Consider the following 16,357-nt stretch of genomic DNA (forward strand, 5'->3'; position numbering starts at 1 on the left):
GATTAATGAATAATCTGCTATGATAATATTCCATAAAGTCCATGGCCAAGTTATAGCAGGTGAAATTGAATCTGCGGACTCTAAATTTGTTACATTTCTGAAAATTTACAGAAATCTGTCAGCTTCACTGCAGTAAAGAAGAATATATGCAGCTGTACATACTGTAAATTAGTGGTGGAAGAATTGCTCAGATACTCAAGTAAAATTAATAATTCGTCAATTAAAAAATACTCCATTACAAGTTAAGTCCTGCGTTTAAAATCCAACTTAAGTAAAAGTACAGAACTACTGACGAAATTCACCTAAAGAATTAAAAGTAAAAGTACGTGTGTTGCGGAAAATTGTCCCCTGTGACTTTTTACAAACAGGTATTTCTACTTTTAATACTGTAAGTACTTTTAGCTAATAATACTTTTACTGTACATGCTCTGGACTTACTGAAGTTTTTTGAGAAATGTATAATGTAGCACAAAGTCAGGAGGTTGTGATATGTAGCATAACAAGCTAGTGAAGTTTTAAACAGAACCGTGTTCCTGCACATGCTCAGTGGCATCTGCCTTACACAGAACTACTCTCCAGAGACTAAAAATGTGATCGCTGTTAGTCTTTAAAGCCATTTCTAAACAAACTAACGTGACCAACCTCTTCATGATGAAGAGTTTGGTCACGTTAGTTTGTCACCCAGTGCAGCGGTGTGGCCTGCTGACTGTTTTTAATGTTTTTTGGACAACAGAGATAATAGAGGAATAAGATATATCAGACTGCTAACAAACCGAGAAAAAGTACATCTACACAGATTTCTAGCAAGAGGACACGGGACAAAACATTTGAGAAACACAAGTTTAATATTTAACAATGATCATTTTAAAAAAGTAACTAAAGCTTTAAAATAAATGTAGTGGGGTGAAAAAGTGTAATATTTCTCTCTTAACTGTATAAGTATCAAGTAGCATAAATGTCCATGGTGTCCTTATCCTCCAGTTTCCCCCAAGGAATGGGTTTGTACTCTGAGTCAGTGTAATGACTCAGTTCGAAATGGAAAGATTTTAGGTCTTTTGATCCGAGTTTGTCCAGGGTATTCTTAATGATAGGAGCAGGGTTCTGCAAAAGACATGAAATTAAAAAATAAAACATAACATGGATTGAACAGAGCCTTCCCTCACTTCTTATTTTTCTATAAAAACAAACATAAAAACACTGAAGTGTTACCGTAGTCTTCTCCTCTTTATTCTCCGGTGGCAGATCTGTCTTTTGAGATTCTTTTTCTTGCCTTTTACGTGTGAAGGACAGACGCAGCCTGGATATCAGGCTTGTTCGACGGACAGGATTCAGCGTCAGGTCTGGTTTATTTTTCAGTCGATCGAGCTCTTTCAGAATCTTCACAGCAGGGCCACTTTTCAGCTGCAGGTCCAGAAAGTCCTGCTTCTTGAAGCAAACAAGACAATCTCCAGACACGTCCTCCTCCAGGAGTCGTTCTGCTTTTTTGACGTCTACCTTCACATGCTGCAGTAACCACTTGTTCACCTCCTCCTTTGTCCAGTTTTCTACACATGCTTGTAACTGTGACTCATGTTGTGATCCTTCCTTCAGCTTCTCTAGATAAGATGTGATTTTGACAGCAGGACCGTGTTTTATTCCCAATTCTAATATATCTTTTTTTTCAAAGTCATATACATTTTCTCCTGACACTTCCTCTTCAATGAACCTATCTGCACAAGTCTGATGAACTTTGACCTCTGTCATCAGCCACAGGTGGACATCTTCTTTGGTCCAGGTGTCAATCTCAGGTGGTGGCTCAGCTGTTGACTCGCTCATTTTGTACTGTCAGGTGTGTAGAGACAATAAGTAACTGCAGCTGGACACAGAAAAGTATTCATACACTTGAATGGAGAGTGTGAGCGAACCACTAGGTGCTTGGGCCCTAATAAAGGAAAAACTGCAGTACAGAGCTACAAATTTTAGTTTTGATGGTATTTTTCTGCAGCACTTTATCACTAAACTGTCACCCTCACTCCATTTTTTCCCTTCCCCTCATAGGTCATCCCCACTACTGAATTATAAATATAAGACCTATAATTATTGTAAAATAAATGATAATAACACCAAACTTCATACAAAGTTTGTATATAATGTACTGTATGTATATAGGCCTTTCTGCTGTATCCTACAAAAATGAGCTGCATTCAACTCCCACACCAGTGGCGGCTGGTGACTCAAATAATTGGGGAGGACAGGAGGAAAACCAACATACAGAATCAATCTATATCATTGTCCCCCACCTGATGAAATCAGAGGGGTGGGAGGCAATTTTAAATGCCAATAAAACAATTTGCTTTTAAAAACAAAAACCCCAAAGTAGCACAAAGCTTATAATATGATACAGGAACAGATCAGTGCTGAATACTACAAAGACTGAACACTAAAAACATTCACAGATCTAAAAGTGTAGGTTCACATCAGAAAGTATTAATGCATGTATCAAATATATGACATCAATACAGTTACTTATTGTCTCTACACACCTGACAGTACACATGTCAATCAAACTTTGACCAGTTTTCTAAAAATAGACTTGATGAAAATTAGGAAATTAATTTGTTTTACACACAAACTCATCAACAGTTTTCAATTTACTTATTGAAATTCAAGTGAAAGAGCCCAAAACTTGCATCACTTTGATGCCACATGTGTGAGCAAGACAGACATGTCTCACCTTGCAGAAAATTCGCCATGACAGAGGAAGTTGCTATAACTTTTTGGTAAATGCTCCAGTCTGCACCAAACTTCTCCCGGCCTGAACACGTCCACATGACAATATTCCATCAGTGATGCAAACTGGCTGAATAGCACACAAAGTTCAGTGTTTCTTCTATAATTGTACAGGCCTGTTTGGAAATGTGAGTCAATCTCTGTGTCGTTGTCTGGGAAACTCTTGGTAGCCTTGCTCCTTTAAAGGCCCCATGAAATGAAAAATACATTTTCCCAGTTTTAATCCTGTGTCCCTGTGTTAGTTGTTCATTCATCTTTTGTTATATGCCAAATATATGTAAAAAAAAAACAAACAAAAAAAACAGTATCAGTGTATTTTTACATCAAAATCTCTTCTTCTTTTCTCTTCCTGTAAGACTGTTTCAAATGTTTGATGACTCATCCTGCACTTAGGGACGTTTACAAAAGTCATCCAATCAAATGTGACTTTGGGCAAGTAGCAACCACACCGGTCATATAAAACCACACTTCACTGTTTGTGGGTCGTAGTAGCAAACAGAGCAATGTGGAGAGAGACAGGAAGAGGGTTAGGGATTGTTTAGATATCAAATGTCAAAAACTTTATTTTCATTTACAGAACAATGTGGCCGAGGTCTAATTCATTCATCTCTCCCTGGTGCGAGATGTGTGTGGAGCCAACAGTCCTCTGTAGCTCTGTATCACGTTAAACTCTAAGCCCTGCGGTCCAATCAAAGGCAAAGGATTTCATTTAAATTCCTCTTGTAACTGTACACCACTCAAATATTCTGTTTCACTGGGAAATACCTCACAGTACAGAAGCTAAAGATGCTCTAACTTCTGTTAAAAGTTAGCAGTAAGTTGTCAGTCTGGCAGTAAATGTACAGTATAGACTGCAGTGTGTCAAGTTAATAAATGCTGCAGCTTCTCAAGACCAAGAAAAGTCTAATTTGCTGTTTCCACCACTGCTGGAAAAGTGAAGGGAGTTAGCCCTGAAGTTAGCGACAATGGGTTAGCATAACCTGACCAGGATCAATTAAGGTGGAGTGACCTTTGAGGTGGAGTTTAAGATATTGTTTTCTTGTTCAACGACTGATATTGTTAGCTGAATGTGTTTAAAATCAGGTCAAAATAACTGTAAAACATTAAAACATGAACAAAAGATGGAATATGATAATGTGTAAAATTTAACACATACTGTATAACAAGTACTTTTAATGTTTATTAATTTACTCATTATTTAAAGGCAGAATAAACAAACAAAAACCATTTAATAATATCTTTAATCGTCATTAAAACACAAATTTAATTAAAAGTCTAATTGTTTAGGTGGCACCCTTCAGCCTCCGTACACTACCGCAGTACATTCTGAGTTCAAACACGTCACAGTTTTGTATCACTGGCCACCACATCCTGTAAGAGTCTATACATCAACTTCTTCATGTACATCAACCATTAACAAAATATTACAATATGAACATGTATATGTAAACTCAAATGTAACATGTTGTGAAATGTTTTGTTTTTCAGTGATACTGGCTGAAGTGACATTAAAATCATAGATGTGTTCTTCTTCTCGTCTTTCACAACAGACTTAATTTAAACCAGAGCCCTGAGTCGTCACGCTGCATTCACTTCACCGGGGAGGAAAAAAACAAAAACAAACAAAAAAAAAAAATCAGCCAATCAGTGTCATTTAAAAAACATCAAGATGTCATGGTTGCTTCTCTTCAGCTTCTTCACAGTAACAGATATTATTCCTTACATTCTTCCTCTGCGATGCCAGACTTTGAAACAAACTCAAATTTCCAGGTGTCATATTCCACCTAAAATCTGTGTATCGTCTTTTTTTTTTTTTTTTTTTTTTACAATAATGAAAACAGTTGGTATTTATCCAGCGTCTAAAAGCAGGAAATCAGTCCTAACTGTCCAAAAATTCTCGCAAATATACTTCAAGAACTAGGACTAAAATCATCAACTTTCTTAACTTGTGAAATCTGGGCTGATATTTTGGAGAGCTGTAGTGGTTTTGACGCTGTGTGGGATGCAAAGGAGAACATACTTCTTCCACATGACCACGAGGTCTTCACAGCCTTATGGCGACAGAAAAAAAAGCTTTGAGATTATTTCTGTCACAACTAATCATTTCTGCAGTAGTAAATCATACAGCTCCTCAGATTATGCACAGATTCATTCATTCACCTACCAAACCATTTATTGATTATTTACTTATTTGTTTAAAATTAGTAATGGTGGAGCTTTCTTTAAAGAGGACATATTCTGCACATTTCCAGCTCTATATTTATATTCTGGGGCTCTACTGGAATATATTTATATGATTTCCAGTTAAAAACTCCTTATTTATCTTCTACTGGTCCTTTATGCAGCCCCTCAGTTCAGCCTCTGTCTGAAACAGGCCGTTTTAGCTCCTGTCTCTTTAAGGCCCCGCCTCCTGATGAGCCCACTTTGTTCTGATTGGTCAGCTTCAGGAAGCTTCCTCCGGCTCTGGAGGCTACGTAAACAAACTATAGTAGCAGGATTTCACTTCTTTTTCTCCTTCTTAACTCCAAATGTATAAAATCCATCTGTACATGTTGGAGCTGAAATATGAGAGTGGACAATGTGAACAACACATGGAAACACCTTAGCAACCACCTTAGCAACAAAGGCTACAGAATGGACGGGTGTTTGTGGGCATGTGCGAACAATCTGACCTAATCTCAAAGACGAAGTCGAGGTAACTTTGCATTTTTACTTACGTTCACCTCAAGTTTTGGAACTTTGACCATGTTTAACATCCGACTTCAGAACAGGATATAAATAACAGAAAATCACAGAAGCATGATATGTCCCTTTATATGTTCATGTTGTTACAGAGGAGATAAATTACATGTTTTTAACAGAAACGTGCTCACGTCATTGCTGTGAGTGCAAAATGTAAAGCTGCAACAATTAATCAACTGATCAATCAACAGAAAATTAATCTGCAGTGATTTTGATAAATGCATAATTGTCTTTTTTTTTTTTTAAATAAATATTGCCTCTGAAGATGTATTTGTCTGCATGTGGTTGTTTTTGCTTGTTTTTTGCTTTTTGTCTTTGTAAAGCACTTTGTAATAAGTGCTATATACATAAACTATTATTATATCTTTTTTTAGCTTCTCAAATTCATGAAAACATTTTTTGTTCTTTTTATAATATTCTTTTAATATGTGTGTTTTCATTAAATTAATCTCTCATGGAATCTCTCTGCATGAACTCCTAAAAACCAGCACAGACACGAGTTGTTTCCTAAGTTGAGAAAGTTAATAAAAATAGTTTTTACTCCTAAAAGTAGGACAAAAATTGTGTCCCTCTGAGAAGTTTTGTCGTGTTAGAAGTAACTTCCTGCTCTGAGAAGTTTGATGAAAACGGATCTGAACTTTTTCCCGCAGGACGTGAATGCAGCATCATTACAACCACTCACATAAAAGAAAATAACTTACAAATGCAAAAACATTTGCTGAGATGCTTCTCAGTTTCTGTCCATCCTATCAGTGTCCTCTTTGATCAAACAGTGCGATTATCAATACTAGCTGTTGCCATGGTTACTTTATTATCTCTGCCGTACAGGGAGAGAGAGAGAGAGAGAGTGAAGAGGTTCGTGGTTCAGTTCCCAGTGAGAGCGACCTAGCTGAGGATTTTGTGGTAGGGGTGCAGAGGGAGGGAGGAGGTGAACGCCCGGATGTCGGTGATGAGCGCGGCGTCCTGGAGCGACGGCGAGGAGGCCGGCAGGAAGGTCAGCTCGCTCACTTCGCCGTAGGCCGAGGAGGGAGGGTTGTCGGGGCTGTCGGAGGCGCAGGAGGTGTTCTGCTCTGAGGGGTCGTTCTCCTCCAAACCGAAACCCACCACCTGATCCAGACACAAAACAAACCTGTTGTACTTTTCTCGTGTTCTGGTTCCATTAAATAAAACAAGTTTCCACCTTTAAAACTGCAAGAATTAACTGACTGACAGAAAATTAATCACCAACTATTTTTATCACCATTCAAGTCAAATTTTAAGCAAACATTTGATGCTTTTTTTTTCAACAAGAGAATTTGCATCTTTTCTTTGTCTTAAAGTTTAGTAAAGTGAATGTTTTTGGGTTTTAGACCATTTATTAGACATTTGATAACATCACCTCAGGCTCTGACGGACATTTTTCACAGTTTTCTGATGTTTTATTGACCAAACGACTAATCAGTGAATTGTGTAAATAATTAAGCAGCCAGGGCTCCTTAATTACAGGTAGAAGCCAAATCTTTCTAGCTTTAAGTCAAAGACTGAATCTGAGAATGTGGATTCATCAAATGTTTGGCCTTTTTACCAGGAAAAATGACTGAAATGATTAATAGTTTATTAAAACAGTTTCAAACTAATTTTCTTTCTATCAACCAATCGATTGATCGACTAATAATGCAGGTATATTTGTCCCACAGCTGTTGTCTTTTCTAATGTGATGTTATAAATGTGTTCCTAAAACATTTCATGGTTAGTTTGTTCATAGGATTGAATTATCTACATTTAGTGCTTATTTTGTGATATTTCTTCATATCAGACAGTCGACGGGTGTCTGTCTCCAGCTTGTTAAATGGTTGATGGTCTTTGAAAACATCAGAGACAATGATAGAAATAAGTCTGATATATTTTATTTTCAGATATATGAGTGTCGTCAATAAACCTTAACCTTTGTTTGGTAAAGAATTATGTCTAAATATTGATGGTTGCTGGAGTACAGCACTTTTAAAGGATCATATGTCGTTAGGTTTTCATGTTTTAGCAGATTAATTACAAACTGTGAATACATTCAATTCCTTCTGAGCATTTTCCAAATCATAACATCACTTTTCAAACTGATTTCCTTCCGTCCGAGCAGCCACTGGTTTCAGATCCTTCAATGAAAATCAATTTGTGGAGAAGAACAAAGTGAACGTGCCAAACTGATCCAAATAAAACATAAAACATGTAAAATAATAATCGGTTATGTTTTCTATTCTTGCATAAAATAAACTATAAAAGGCTGGAAAATGTCCAAAAGCTCAAATCAGTACAGTTTGTCTTATCTGTTGTTTCCCTTCATGTTTAAAAATTGTCAACTAACGTGTTGCTTAAACCTTGTTTTCTCTGAGTTTTTCTCTGAGCTGATTCAAACTGTGAGAACTCAAATGAAGTCAGTGAAAAAGTGTCAGCAAACGTCCACAAACACAAACACGTCACTCACATGTACGCTGAGCTTCCTGCTGCTGCTGTTTCTGTGCTCCAGGAACCAGGAAACCAGCTCCTCCTGAGTGAAGAGCTTCAGAGCCTCGATCTGCAGCAGAGACCAGAGCCGGTTAGACCAGAACCACAGACCAGAACCACAGACCTGCAGCCTTTTGCATCACATTCACTTTATTAAGTCCAGACTTGCCCTGGTTCTGGTTACACATCACTAAATGTATAAAGTTGGACCAAACACATAGAGATTTATTGTTACTTTAATATTTATACCTACTAACTGCCAGGTGGAGCCGTTACACAGATGACTGCTACACAAACACAGTACAGATCCTGTTTAGACTGAAGTCTCACAATAAATATATTTACATTTTTGCTGTTAATGCACATAGAAAGTACAATAATAAGCTTTGTGTCTCTTAACATCTCTGCTGTGTGCGCTCAGGTCTGCCTTCAGACTCAAAATAATGAATCATCTTAAAAGATGAGTTCACAATTTTTCAAGTGTGTCTTAAAACAACAGTCAGGTGTATATATGAATATTGAAACATGTGTTTCTTGCTGTAATCGTTCCTCCTGTTCATACTGACCATTAGAAGATCCCTTCATAATGACCTTACAATGGAAGTGATGGAGGACAAAATCCACAGTTAAAAGTTTATCTGAAGCTAATATGAAGCTTCAGCGTCCAAATGAGTCGAATCAAGTAGATATCTTTCAACCTTACAGTCTTTTTAGTGCCAAAGTTCCTCTTTTTGTTACTATACTTCCACCTGCAGCTCAACAGGGAAACACTGTCCGAGGAAACACAAAGAGGGAATTTGATGCTAAAAAGACTGTAAATGTGTCAGATATCCACTTGATATGACTAACTCAGACTTTTAAATGACTGTGTGGACACACTGTGGATTTTATCCTCCATCACTTCCATTGAAAGCACATTTGAAGGATCTTTTAATATCCAGTATGAACAGGAGGAATGATTACAGCGAGGAAAAACCTCTTTCACTGCTCATATAAACACCTGACTGTCCTTTAAGGCTCATTAACACCAGCATTTAAAACTTGGAAAGTTTGCAGCAAATTCAAATCATTCAAATGAAATGGCAGCGATCAGCTGGGGAGATGTATGTGCGTCCCTGTGACCAACAGAAGACTGATATCAAACAGCTGACTTTTTGTTCTGTAAGAACTCTATTGAAACTGTCACCGGTTTGTTTTTCAGCAGTTGATATTGTAAAAGTTTTCTGTGTGTTTGTGAAATCCAGAATCTATCAGACTTTCTCTCTCAGGTGGGAAAATGACAGCAGAATGATTATAACACATCTTATCTGATACTTTATTATAATTATGGCTTAACTGTATATTAATAACTCTAAATGTTCAGACAATAAACTTTTTTCCAGCCCTGACTAGCAAAATAAAAACGATATCAGTATTACTGCTGACAGTGCAAACAGAACAGCTGTAAAACTGCGTCCGTTAGTGTTTATGAAGTCGATACCTGTTCATTGTTGTTTTGTGTTTTGTGACTTCATCCTGTCTCATAGTTTTCTTGTTTATTTGCATAACTCTGTGGATTGATTTCACTTTCACAGGCCTTCACAGGATGCCGTATAGATATAATTCATGTAATACACAGTTTATTGGAGAATATTGGAGAATCACTATACAGAAGGAAATATTTGTGTGTTTTACCTCCTTGTTGAGCCGGTCGAAGATGTACTGCTGTGTGACGACCTCAAACCAGTTGCGGTCCACTTCCTCTCCCAGGTGAGCGTCCTCGCACTCCTTCAGCTTGATCAGCGCTGTCACCTGGGTCCTAAAGGCCTCCTCGCTGAGACCCGACAAACGCTCGCCGAAACTGAGCAGGAACTCCTCGATCTTCGCGTCAACGAACTCAGTGCTGCGGAGACAAACGCAACGTTTAGAACCTGCGGCGCTACACAGGAGTTAAAATTACAAGAGGTCAAGTTCACCTGAACTTGGTGGCCTGCGTTTCCACGGTGACGGAGAATCCCAGCACCCCTGAGGTGTTCCTGCAGGTCGGGTACACCTGGTACCTGGAGGTCAGAGGTCAGAGGTCAGAGCGGTGGACAGTTTACAGGAGACGCAGAGAAAACATGATTAAATATTCTCTTTCACCTTAAAACAAACATTTAAAAAACTCTGTGGATTATCTGAGATAAGTGGAGCGTTCACAGATCATCTGGATATTGTTCACATCTAAGACATCTGTTGGTTTAACAGAGACATGATGCACATGATGTGGTTCGTTTATCTTTTATATTTTCCAGTTTTTGCAGTTGATACATTTGAAGTTTGAACACATTTCAATCTGTTGACATTAATAAAGGTTGGAAAATACTTTCCTGCAGCTTCCATCACATAGATAGAAATAAAATAAATAGTCGTCAATGAATAAACTGCACTTTATTTTAAGTCTCCATATATTTAGCATTAATAATCAGTATATGAACTAGGTGCAAATAATTATTTTCATTATCAATGTTAATTATTTTCTTGATTAATCGATTAGATGTCACTCAGTGTTTCTTAAAGTCAAAGATGATGCCTCAAATGTCTTGTTTTGACAACTCAAAGATGTTCAGTTTACTGTCATCGAGACTAAAGAAACCAGAAAATATTCACATTTAACAAGCTGCAATCAGAGAATTTGGACATTTTTTTCCTTAAAAAATGACTCAAAGCGATTAATTGATTATCAAAATAGTTGGCGATTGATTTAATCGTTGCAGTTCTAATATGAACATGTGGTTCTAAGCAGATATGTGTTCATTAACGTATGAGTCAATAACTATAACTCCTCCTGTGTGTCAGGACTTTTTAACACCTGTTTATGAAGGATCTTAGTTTATCCATATGAGTAATTATGTAATTCAACTCTTTAAACATGACTTTATCATTTTTAATATTAATATTAGACTTTATTTCCATTATGGCCTGTTTGAATTCAACTTGCTCTCATTTCACACACATCTGTCCTCACTTCTGTAATCCTGGTTTTATCTGCTATTTTTTTAAAAAGAACTAATACAAGTGGTGCCGTTTGTTAGTTTTCATGTGAAGTTGCTGATAAAATGGCTCCAACATGCCAAAGAATGTAGATTATCTATCTAACTCTCTCCTGCATTATGAGATTGTAATTAAACAAGAGGCAGTAAGTATATACAGGATTACTGAAGGTGTAAATCCTGTAAAAATGAACAAGAGTTACCCCAGTGTCTCCTTCGTCCTGAGGAAGTCGAAGCAGGGCTCCTCCATGTGCATCTGTGGAGACCGACAGAGACTCAGATTAAACAGGAAAATCTGATTTCTGCAGTTAAAAAAAACACGACATTTTCTGTCCAGACGGCGTTTTTTTCTTTTAGTTTAGTTTAGATGAAATGGAGGTAAACATTTTAAAACTCACCACCATCAGCTCCATCAGGGCGTGCTCTCTGAGGTTCTTCAGCCCCGACTGGAACAGATTCAAGATTTATACACAACACAGATCAAAAGTCTGAAGAATAAAACACGACTTTCACTAGAAAGTTGAAATTAGATCATTTGATTGCAACCGAAACGCATTTAATTTGACACGTCAGGTTACATCAACCTTAAACCAGTGAAACATGATGTACAGCAGCTAGGTTTCCTCCCCAGTACCCTACTGGTTAACATATGATACATAACCACAACGTCCGTGGTTTGATTCCAGCAGCAGACTTTGTAACGTGTCGTTCTCACTCGCTCTCTCCGCTCGTTTCCTGTCATCTCTCAACTCTCTTTAAGGTCAGTGTGGGGACTTTTTATTCAATCTTGTGGCCCAATGAGAGAAGTTCCATCTCTTTTAAGCAAAGGCAAAAGTCTAACAGTTAAAAAAAAAAACAACTAAAAATTACAACACTGCAGATACAGGATGAGGATATAATTATAAAAGGGTAAAAAAGGGCATCAAACCAGAATAAGTGTGTGATAAAAGCCAAGTTAAAGCTCTACACCTCTCTCAGATCTATCACTGCAGGTACACAAACATCAAAATTTAAAATCCGCCAAAGAAATCTGGTGATCCGTCTTCCCCACCTGGTAGTAGACGGTGACCTCAGAGTTGGCGTCTCCCTTGTTGAGAGACTTGACTTTACAGAGATGATGTTTCTGAGGCAGCTCCACCACCCGGAACAACACGGGGACCTCTGCTGGCAGCGGCTGGAACTGCAGCTTACTGCAGAGACAGAGATAGACCAGTCTGTACTGGGACCAGTTTGGCTGTGTGGTTGAGGATGTGATGTGGACTACAGCTGCAACTAACAAACATTTATTAAATGTAGTGATCATTTTGTCTTTAACACATCAGAAAACAGTTAAAAATGCCTTCACAATAAGCTCTGAGCACAAGGTGACATCATTACATCCAAAACATTAAATTCATTTTAATCTACAACCAAAGAAAAGCAGTAAATTTGCTTGATAAACGACTTAAATGACTCATAAATTATCAGAATAGTTGCTGATTAAAAGTTCAACTAGTTTCAAATATATTGACTGATATTTGATGGTAGTGATATTTTCTAAGGCTACAACTGACCAATCTGCTGATTATTTTCACTCATTGAATATTTTCTTCATTGATTAAGTGTTTGGCCTATAAGAAATAATAATAATAAAAAAGAATTATCTAAAGCACAATGTGGCATCAAGTTGTTGGTTGTTTTGTCTGAACAACCGTCCAAAAGATATTCAATAAATCTCACTGGAAGAAAAGGAAAAGAAGAAAAGTCTCCAAATATTAGTAACGTTTTGCTTGATAAAAAATAATCAATTATCAGAAGAAACAGAGGATTTCTTTCTTCTGTTAAAGAACACATTTTGTGTTTGCAAAATGCATGAATCATAGTTTAACGCTGCAGTTTAGAGAAGTATGAGTGTAAAAGTGTCAACAATTAAGTTCTACTTTAAAAAGCACTAAAGTCATTTAGTTAAACTTTAAGTTTTGTGTTGATTGAAACACTAAACAGTTTGGATACTGGGAGATGTCACAGAGACTCCTGACGCCATCATTACCTGTCACACCTTCACTGTAGATCACCTGGATTTAAGTTTTTATATTTATTATTAATTAAAAATGACCTTAAAACAAATTTATGCACAATCTTAAAACCTCAGAAGAAACTGAATTAGAAAAAGTCTCCACATATAAATATCCTGGAAGATGTCTGGATGACTATCTTTCATACTAACATTGATCATCTTGTTCAGTCCACATTTTGAACTGTTTTAGATGATGGTGACATCCTGTATATGCAGACATCAGACTCACTATAAACACCATTTATTATCATTCATGATCTCTTTTTTTACCCCTCCAGTTACCCTGAACTTGGTTAAACATATTGCGCAATCTGCTTTTGGAATAATTTACTAGATAAAATTCATGTGGAAACGCTTCCTTGTAAAAGAGACGATGCATCTCAAGAGACTCCCGGTTAAAATGTTTTAAAATTAAATGTAAATGTGGATAGACTTCAGGTTTTGGCTGTTAAAAATTTTACAGGATAACTTCGTCATCGTCTTCATCAAACTTCCAGCTGACTGAATGTAAAGTACTCAAAGTGTTTGCTGACGTGATGTGTATTCTCATCTATATTTCTCTATATTTATCTTGTTATATAAATTTAATTCTCATAGGCCTACATACTAAACAACGTTATTACTTTTTGTTTCTTTCTTCAACAGCCTGAAATATTATTCATGTCTCCACAGTTACTGCAGTTAACTGAAGCAGGATACTCACTCAGTGAAGTACTGCAGGAACTCTTTGGACTCCTGTTGGAGGAAACAAACTGCATGAGATTACAAATGTAAAAACTTTTATACATCTTCAGTGTGTGTGAGACAGTGTCAGTAAGTCTGGATAATCCACAGACTCGCTGTGAACAGTTACCTGTTTCCAGCGAGGTAAAGAAGAAGAATAGTTTGTATGAAAACTGTTCTGTTTTATCCAAAGTAAAATTGATGTTGAATTTATCACATTTTTTGATGCTGTTTACACCACAAACTACTTTTCATTCACCTCTATTGTTTTGTGTTGGAGGCATCTGAACCCATGAACCTAAACCCTGAATCTCAGCGTGTCTCACCGTGCTGGTGAAGTTTCCCTGCACCAGTCCCTCAGTGTACAGCTCCGCCTTCAGCCCGGTGACGAAGGTCATGAGGTCATCGACGGTCAGACCCTTCATGACGGCCTGATACTTCTGAATGACCGACCAGCGACAGTGCTCCAGGATCAACAGACGAACGTCCCTGCAGACAGCAGAGAGAGGGACGGTGTAGCATTTAAAGACAAAACACAGCTGAAACCTCTCCTGTGCTTTCATTCAGGAGTTTGGGTGTTTTCCTCCATGTCTTGTTCTGTCTGGTTGGTGTTCCTCATTGGTTCAGGGCAGATCTGAACACAATAATCAGACCAAAACAACCACACAGAGAAGAAGACCCAGCAAGAAAGTTTGCTTTAACAAAACATGAACTAAACAACAAAACTCCAGAAACTTTGCAGGTTTGTTGCAGTTTTCAGGCAAAATAAACTGAGTTTATTTCAGTGTTTGTTTATCAAAATGGAAAAAGACTCCATAGAGATGAGTGTGTGTGTGTGTGTGACGTACTTTCCCAGTCTTTCTGGTTTGATGAGGATGTTGAAGTAGGTCTTCTTCAGCTGTTCTGAAAACATGGCGAAGACTCCCGGCTCAGCAGTGAACTCGGCCAGATGATCCACGATCAGCTTCAACAGCAGCTGGAGGACGGAAGGAGTCATTGTGTTTGAATCTCTTCCCTCATCAGTAATTAATGGTTCATGTCTTTGACTCTGAGCTGTGTTTCAACAGTATTTCTTTATTTTCAAACCATCATAATTAGTTCTTGGTTGAAACCTCTGACCTGTACGTCTCTCCTGGTTTTAGTTTCAGCTTTTTTTTCACAGTTTCATTTTTGCAGGTTTTCTAATTTTTCATCACAATTCCAATTCTGCTTGTTTACTGTGTTTGTTAGAAATGGCAATGTAAACAAACAATCATTTCACATCAGTGTCATTTCAAAATGATTAAAAAAAACAACAATATGTTCATTACTTGTTAATGTAGTCAATAAAATGTCAGTTTTTAGGAACCTATATGAGGCTTGTTTATCCAAATGTGTCTCAAATCCTGCACGAGACTTGTTGACAAACCAATAACATGTTAGTTCATCTCTTGTTTTAAACAAACAAACAAACAAACAAACAAACAGGAGGAAATAGTGTTTTTGTTGGGGACTATTTCCAGCAGCGGATGATGATCATCAAAGATTGTTTCCGTCCAGCTGTTTTTATGCACGTTGATGAAACAAACTGGCAGATCAATTATTGAATTTATGTGTGTGTTGGTTTAGTTTTACTTTCTAAAGGTTCATGTTAAAAGTATAGACTTAAAAATGTACAAAAACAATGAGAATTTCAATGAAAACATGTAGTTTTGTTCCTGCAAGTTGTGGAGCTTCTTAAGATGCTCTCAGCCTCCTACGAGAAGGTGGGAGTCGCTCATTAATCTCAGCTGGATTTTAGGATTTTTGAGAAATGAGGAGACTCTAACGTTCCTTCAATGAACACATGAAACAAACAGAAATGTCACATTTCCATCATGTTTTCCATCGTTTGAACTTTAACTGCTGCTCTCCTATTGACGTCATCTCCTTGTGTCTTCTTCTGCAACAGTTTAATGGCACCGACTGGAGAATTAACGGCACCAGCTGTTTATCTCCTAATATTTACACAACAGTGGTTAAAACACTGCGTGTGTGTGTGTGTGTGTTTACTCACCGGCAGTTTGTGGTTGAAGCCTTTCAGTCGGATCACCAGGCCGTGCTCTCCGGCCACCAGCTTGTACTCCAGCTGAGCCACGTCGGCCTCGTATGCCGGCTCTGCCAGGTTGTGAGCCAAGATGTTCACGAAGAGGTCAAATAGCAGCAGACTGAAGGAGAATCAGCACAGTTAAACACAGCAGACTGTGCTCTGACTATATATAGAATGACTATAGTCATTTTCCATGAATGTTCACAGCAGTTAGCTAAATGCAAATAATGTTTAACTTTTCTCAAAAAGCAGAGGTGGTTGCATGTATTTTTGTTAAACTGAAGTGTATCTATCAGCAGTAAGTTCACATTATTTAGAGCCATGTTTTGTTAATGTTTTGTTTGTTTTCCACCACTAGGGGGAGTAGTGCTGCTGTCAGTTAGGCAGAGGTTAATATAATCAAGGGATTACTTGACACAGATGTTGCTGTGTCAGTTTTTGACCCTGCAGTAATGATTGTAAATGAATATTATGTTTTCTTTTGTCTATGATTGGGAAACAGACTTATTA

General features: G+C 37.5%; 2 protein-coding genes and 1 long non-coding RNA gene across 3 annotated transcripts in view; 1 reads left to right on the top strand and 2 right to left on the bottom strand.

Moving 5' to 3' along the window:
- Positions 1 to 942: 942 nt before the first annotated feature.
- On the bottom strand, positions 943 to 1,841 carry LOC122989020 (sterile alpha motif domain-containing protein 9-like). Its single transcript, XM_044361697.1, has 2 exons — positions 1,210 to 1,841; positions 943 to 1,101 (listed from the first exon to the last, which is right to left on the bottom strand). Exons 1-2 carry the CDS (start codon positions 1,813 to 1,815, stop codon positions 943 to 945), a joined length of 765 nt encoding a protein of 254 aa, XP_044217632.1. The 5' UTR covers positions 1,816 to 1,841.
- A 1,844-nt stretch (positions 1,842 to 3,685) lies between these two features.
- LOC122988778 lies at positions 3,686 to 4,826 on the top strand. The gene is made up of 2 exons (XR_006404881.1): positions 3,686 to 4,541; positions 4,611 to 4,826. It is a non-coding gene; the product is annotated as an uncharacterized LOC122988778 (long non-coding RNA).
- A 737-nt stretch (positions 4,827 to 5,563) lies between these two features.
- The window catches only part of LOC122988777 (nardilysin-like), a 33,647-nt gene continuing 22,853 nt past the window's right edge, over positions 5,564 to 16,357 (bottom strand). Inside the window, exons 21-31 of the mRNA XM_044361392.1 lie at positions 15,815 to 15,965; positions 14,628 to 14,755; positions 14,106 to 14,268; positions 13,760 to 13,791; positions 12,052 to 12,190; positions 11,399 to 11,446; positions 11,204 to 11,256; positions 9,945 to 10,028; positions 9,664 to 9,871; positions 7,970 to 8,059; positions 5,564 to 6,618 (exon numbers count right to left, since the gene is read on the bottom strand). Of these exons, the coding sequence (XP_044217327.1) occupies positions 6,397 to 6,618; positions 7,970 to 8,059; positions 9,664 to 9,871; positions 9,945 to 10,028; positions 11,204 to 11,256; positions 11,399 to 11,446; positions 12,052 to 12,190; positions 13,760 to 13,791; positions 14,106 to 14,268; positions 14,628 to 14,755; positions 15,815 to 15,965 (1,318 nt within the window). The 3' untranslated portion in view covers positions 5,564 to 6,396. The remainder of the gene's footprint in view (positions 6,619 to 7,969; positions 8,060 to 9,663; positions 9,872 to 9,944; positions 10,029 to 11,203; positions 11,257 to 11,398; positions 11,447 to 12,051; positions 12,191 to 13,759; positions 13,792 to 14,105; positions 14,269 to 14,627; positions 14,756 to 15,814; positions 15,966 to 16,357) is intronic.

This window comes from Thunnus albacares, chromosome 9, assembly GCF_914725855.1.
Source record: "Thunnus albacares chromosome 9, fThuAlb1.1, whole genome shotgun sequence".
Taxonomy (NCBI): domain Eukaryota; kingdom Metazoa; phylum Chordata; class Actinopteri; order Scombriformes; family Scombridae; genus Thunnus; species Thunnus albacares.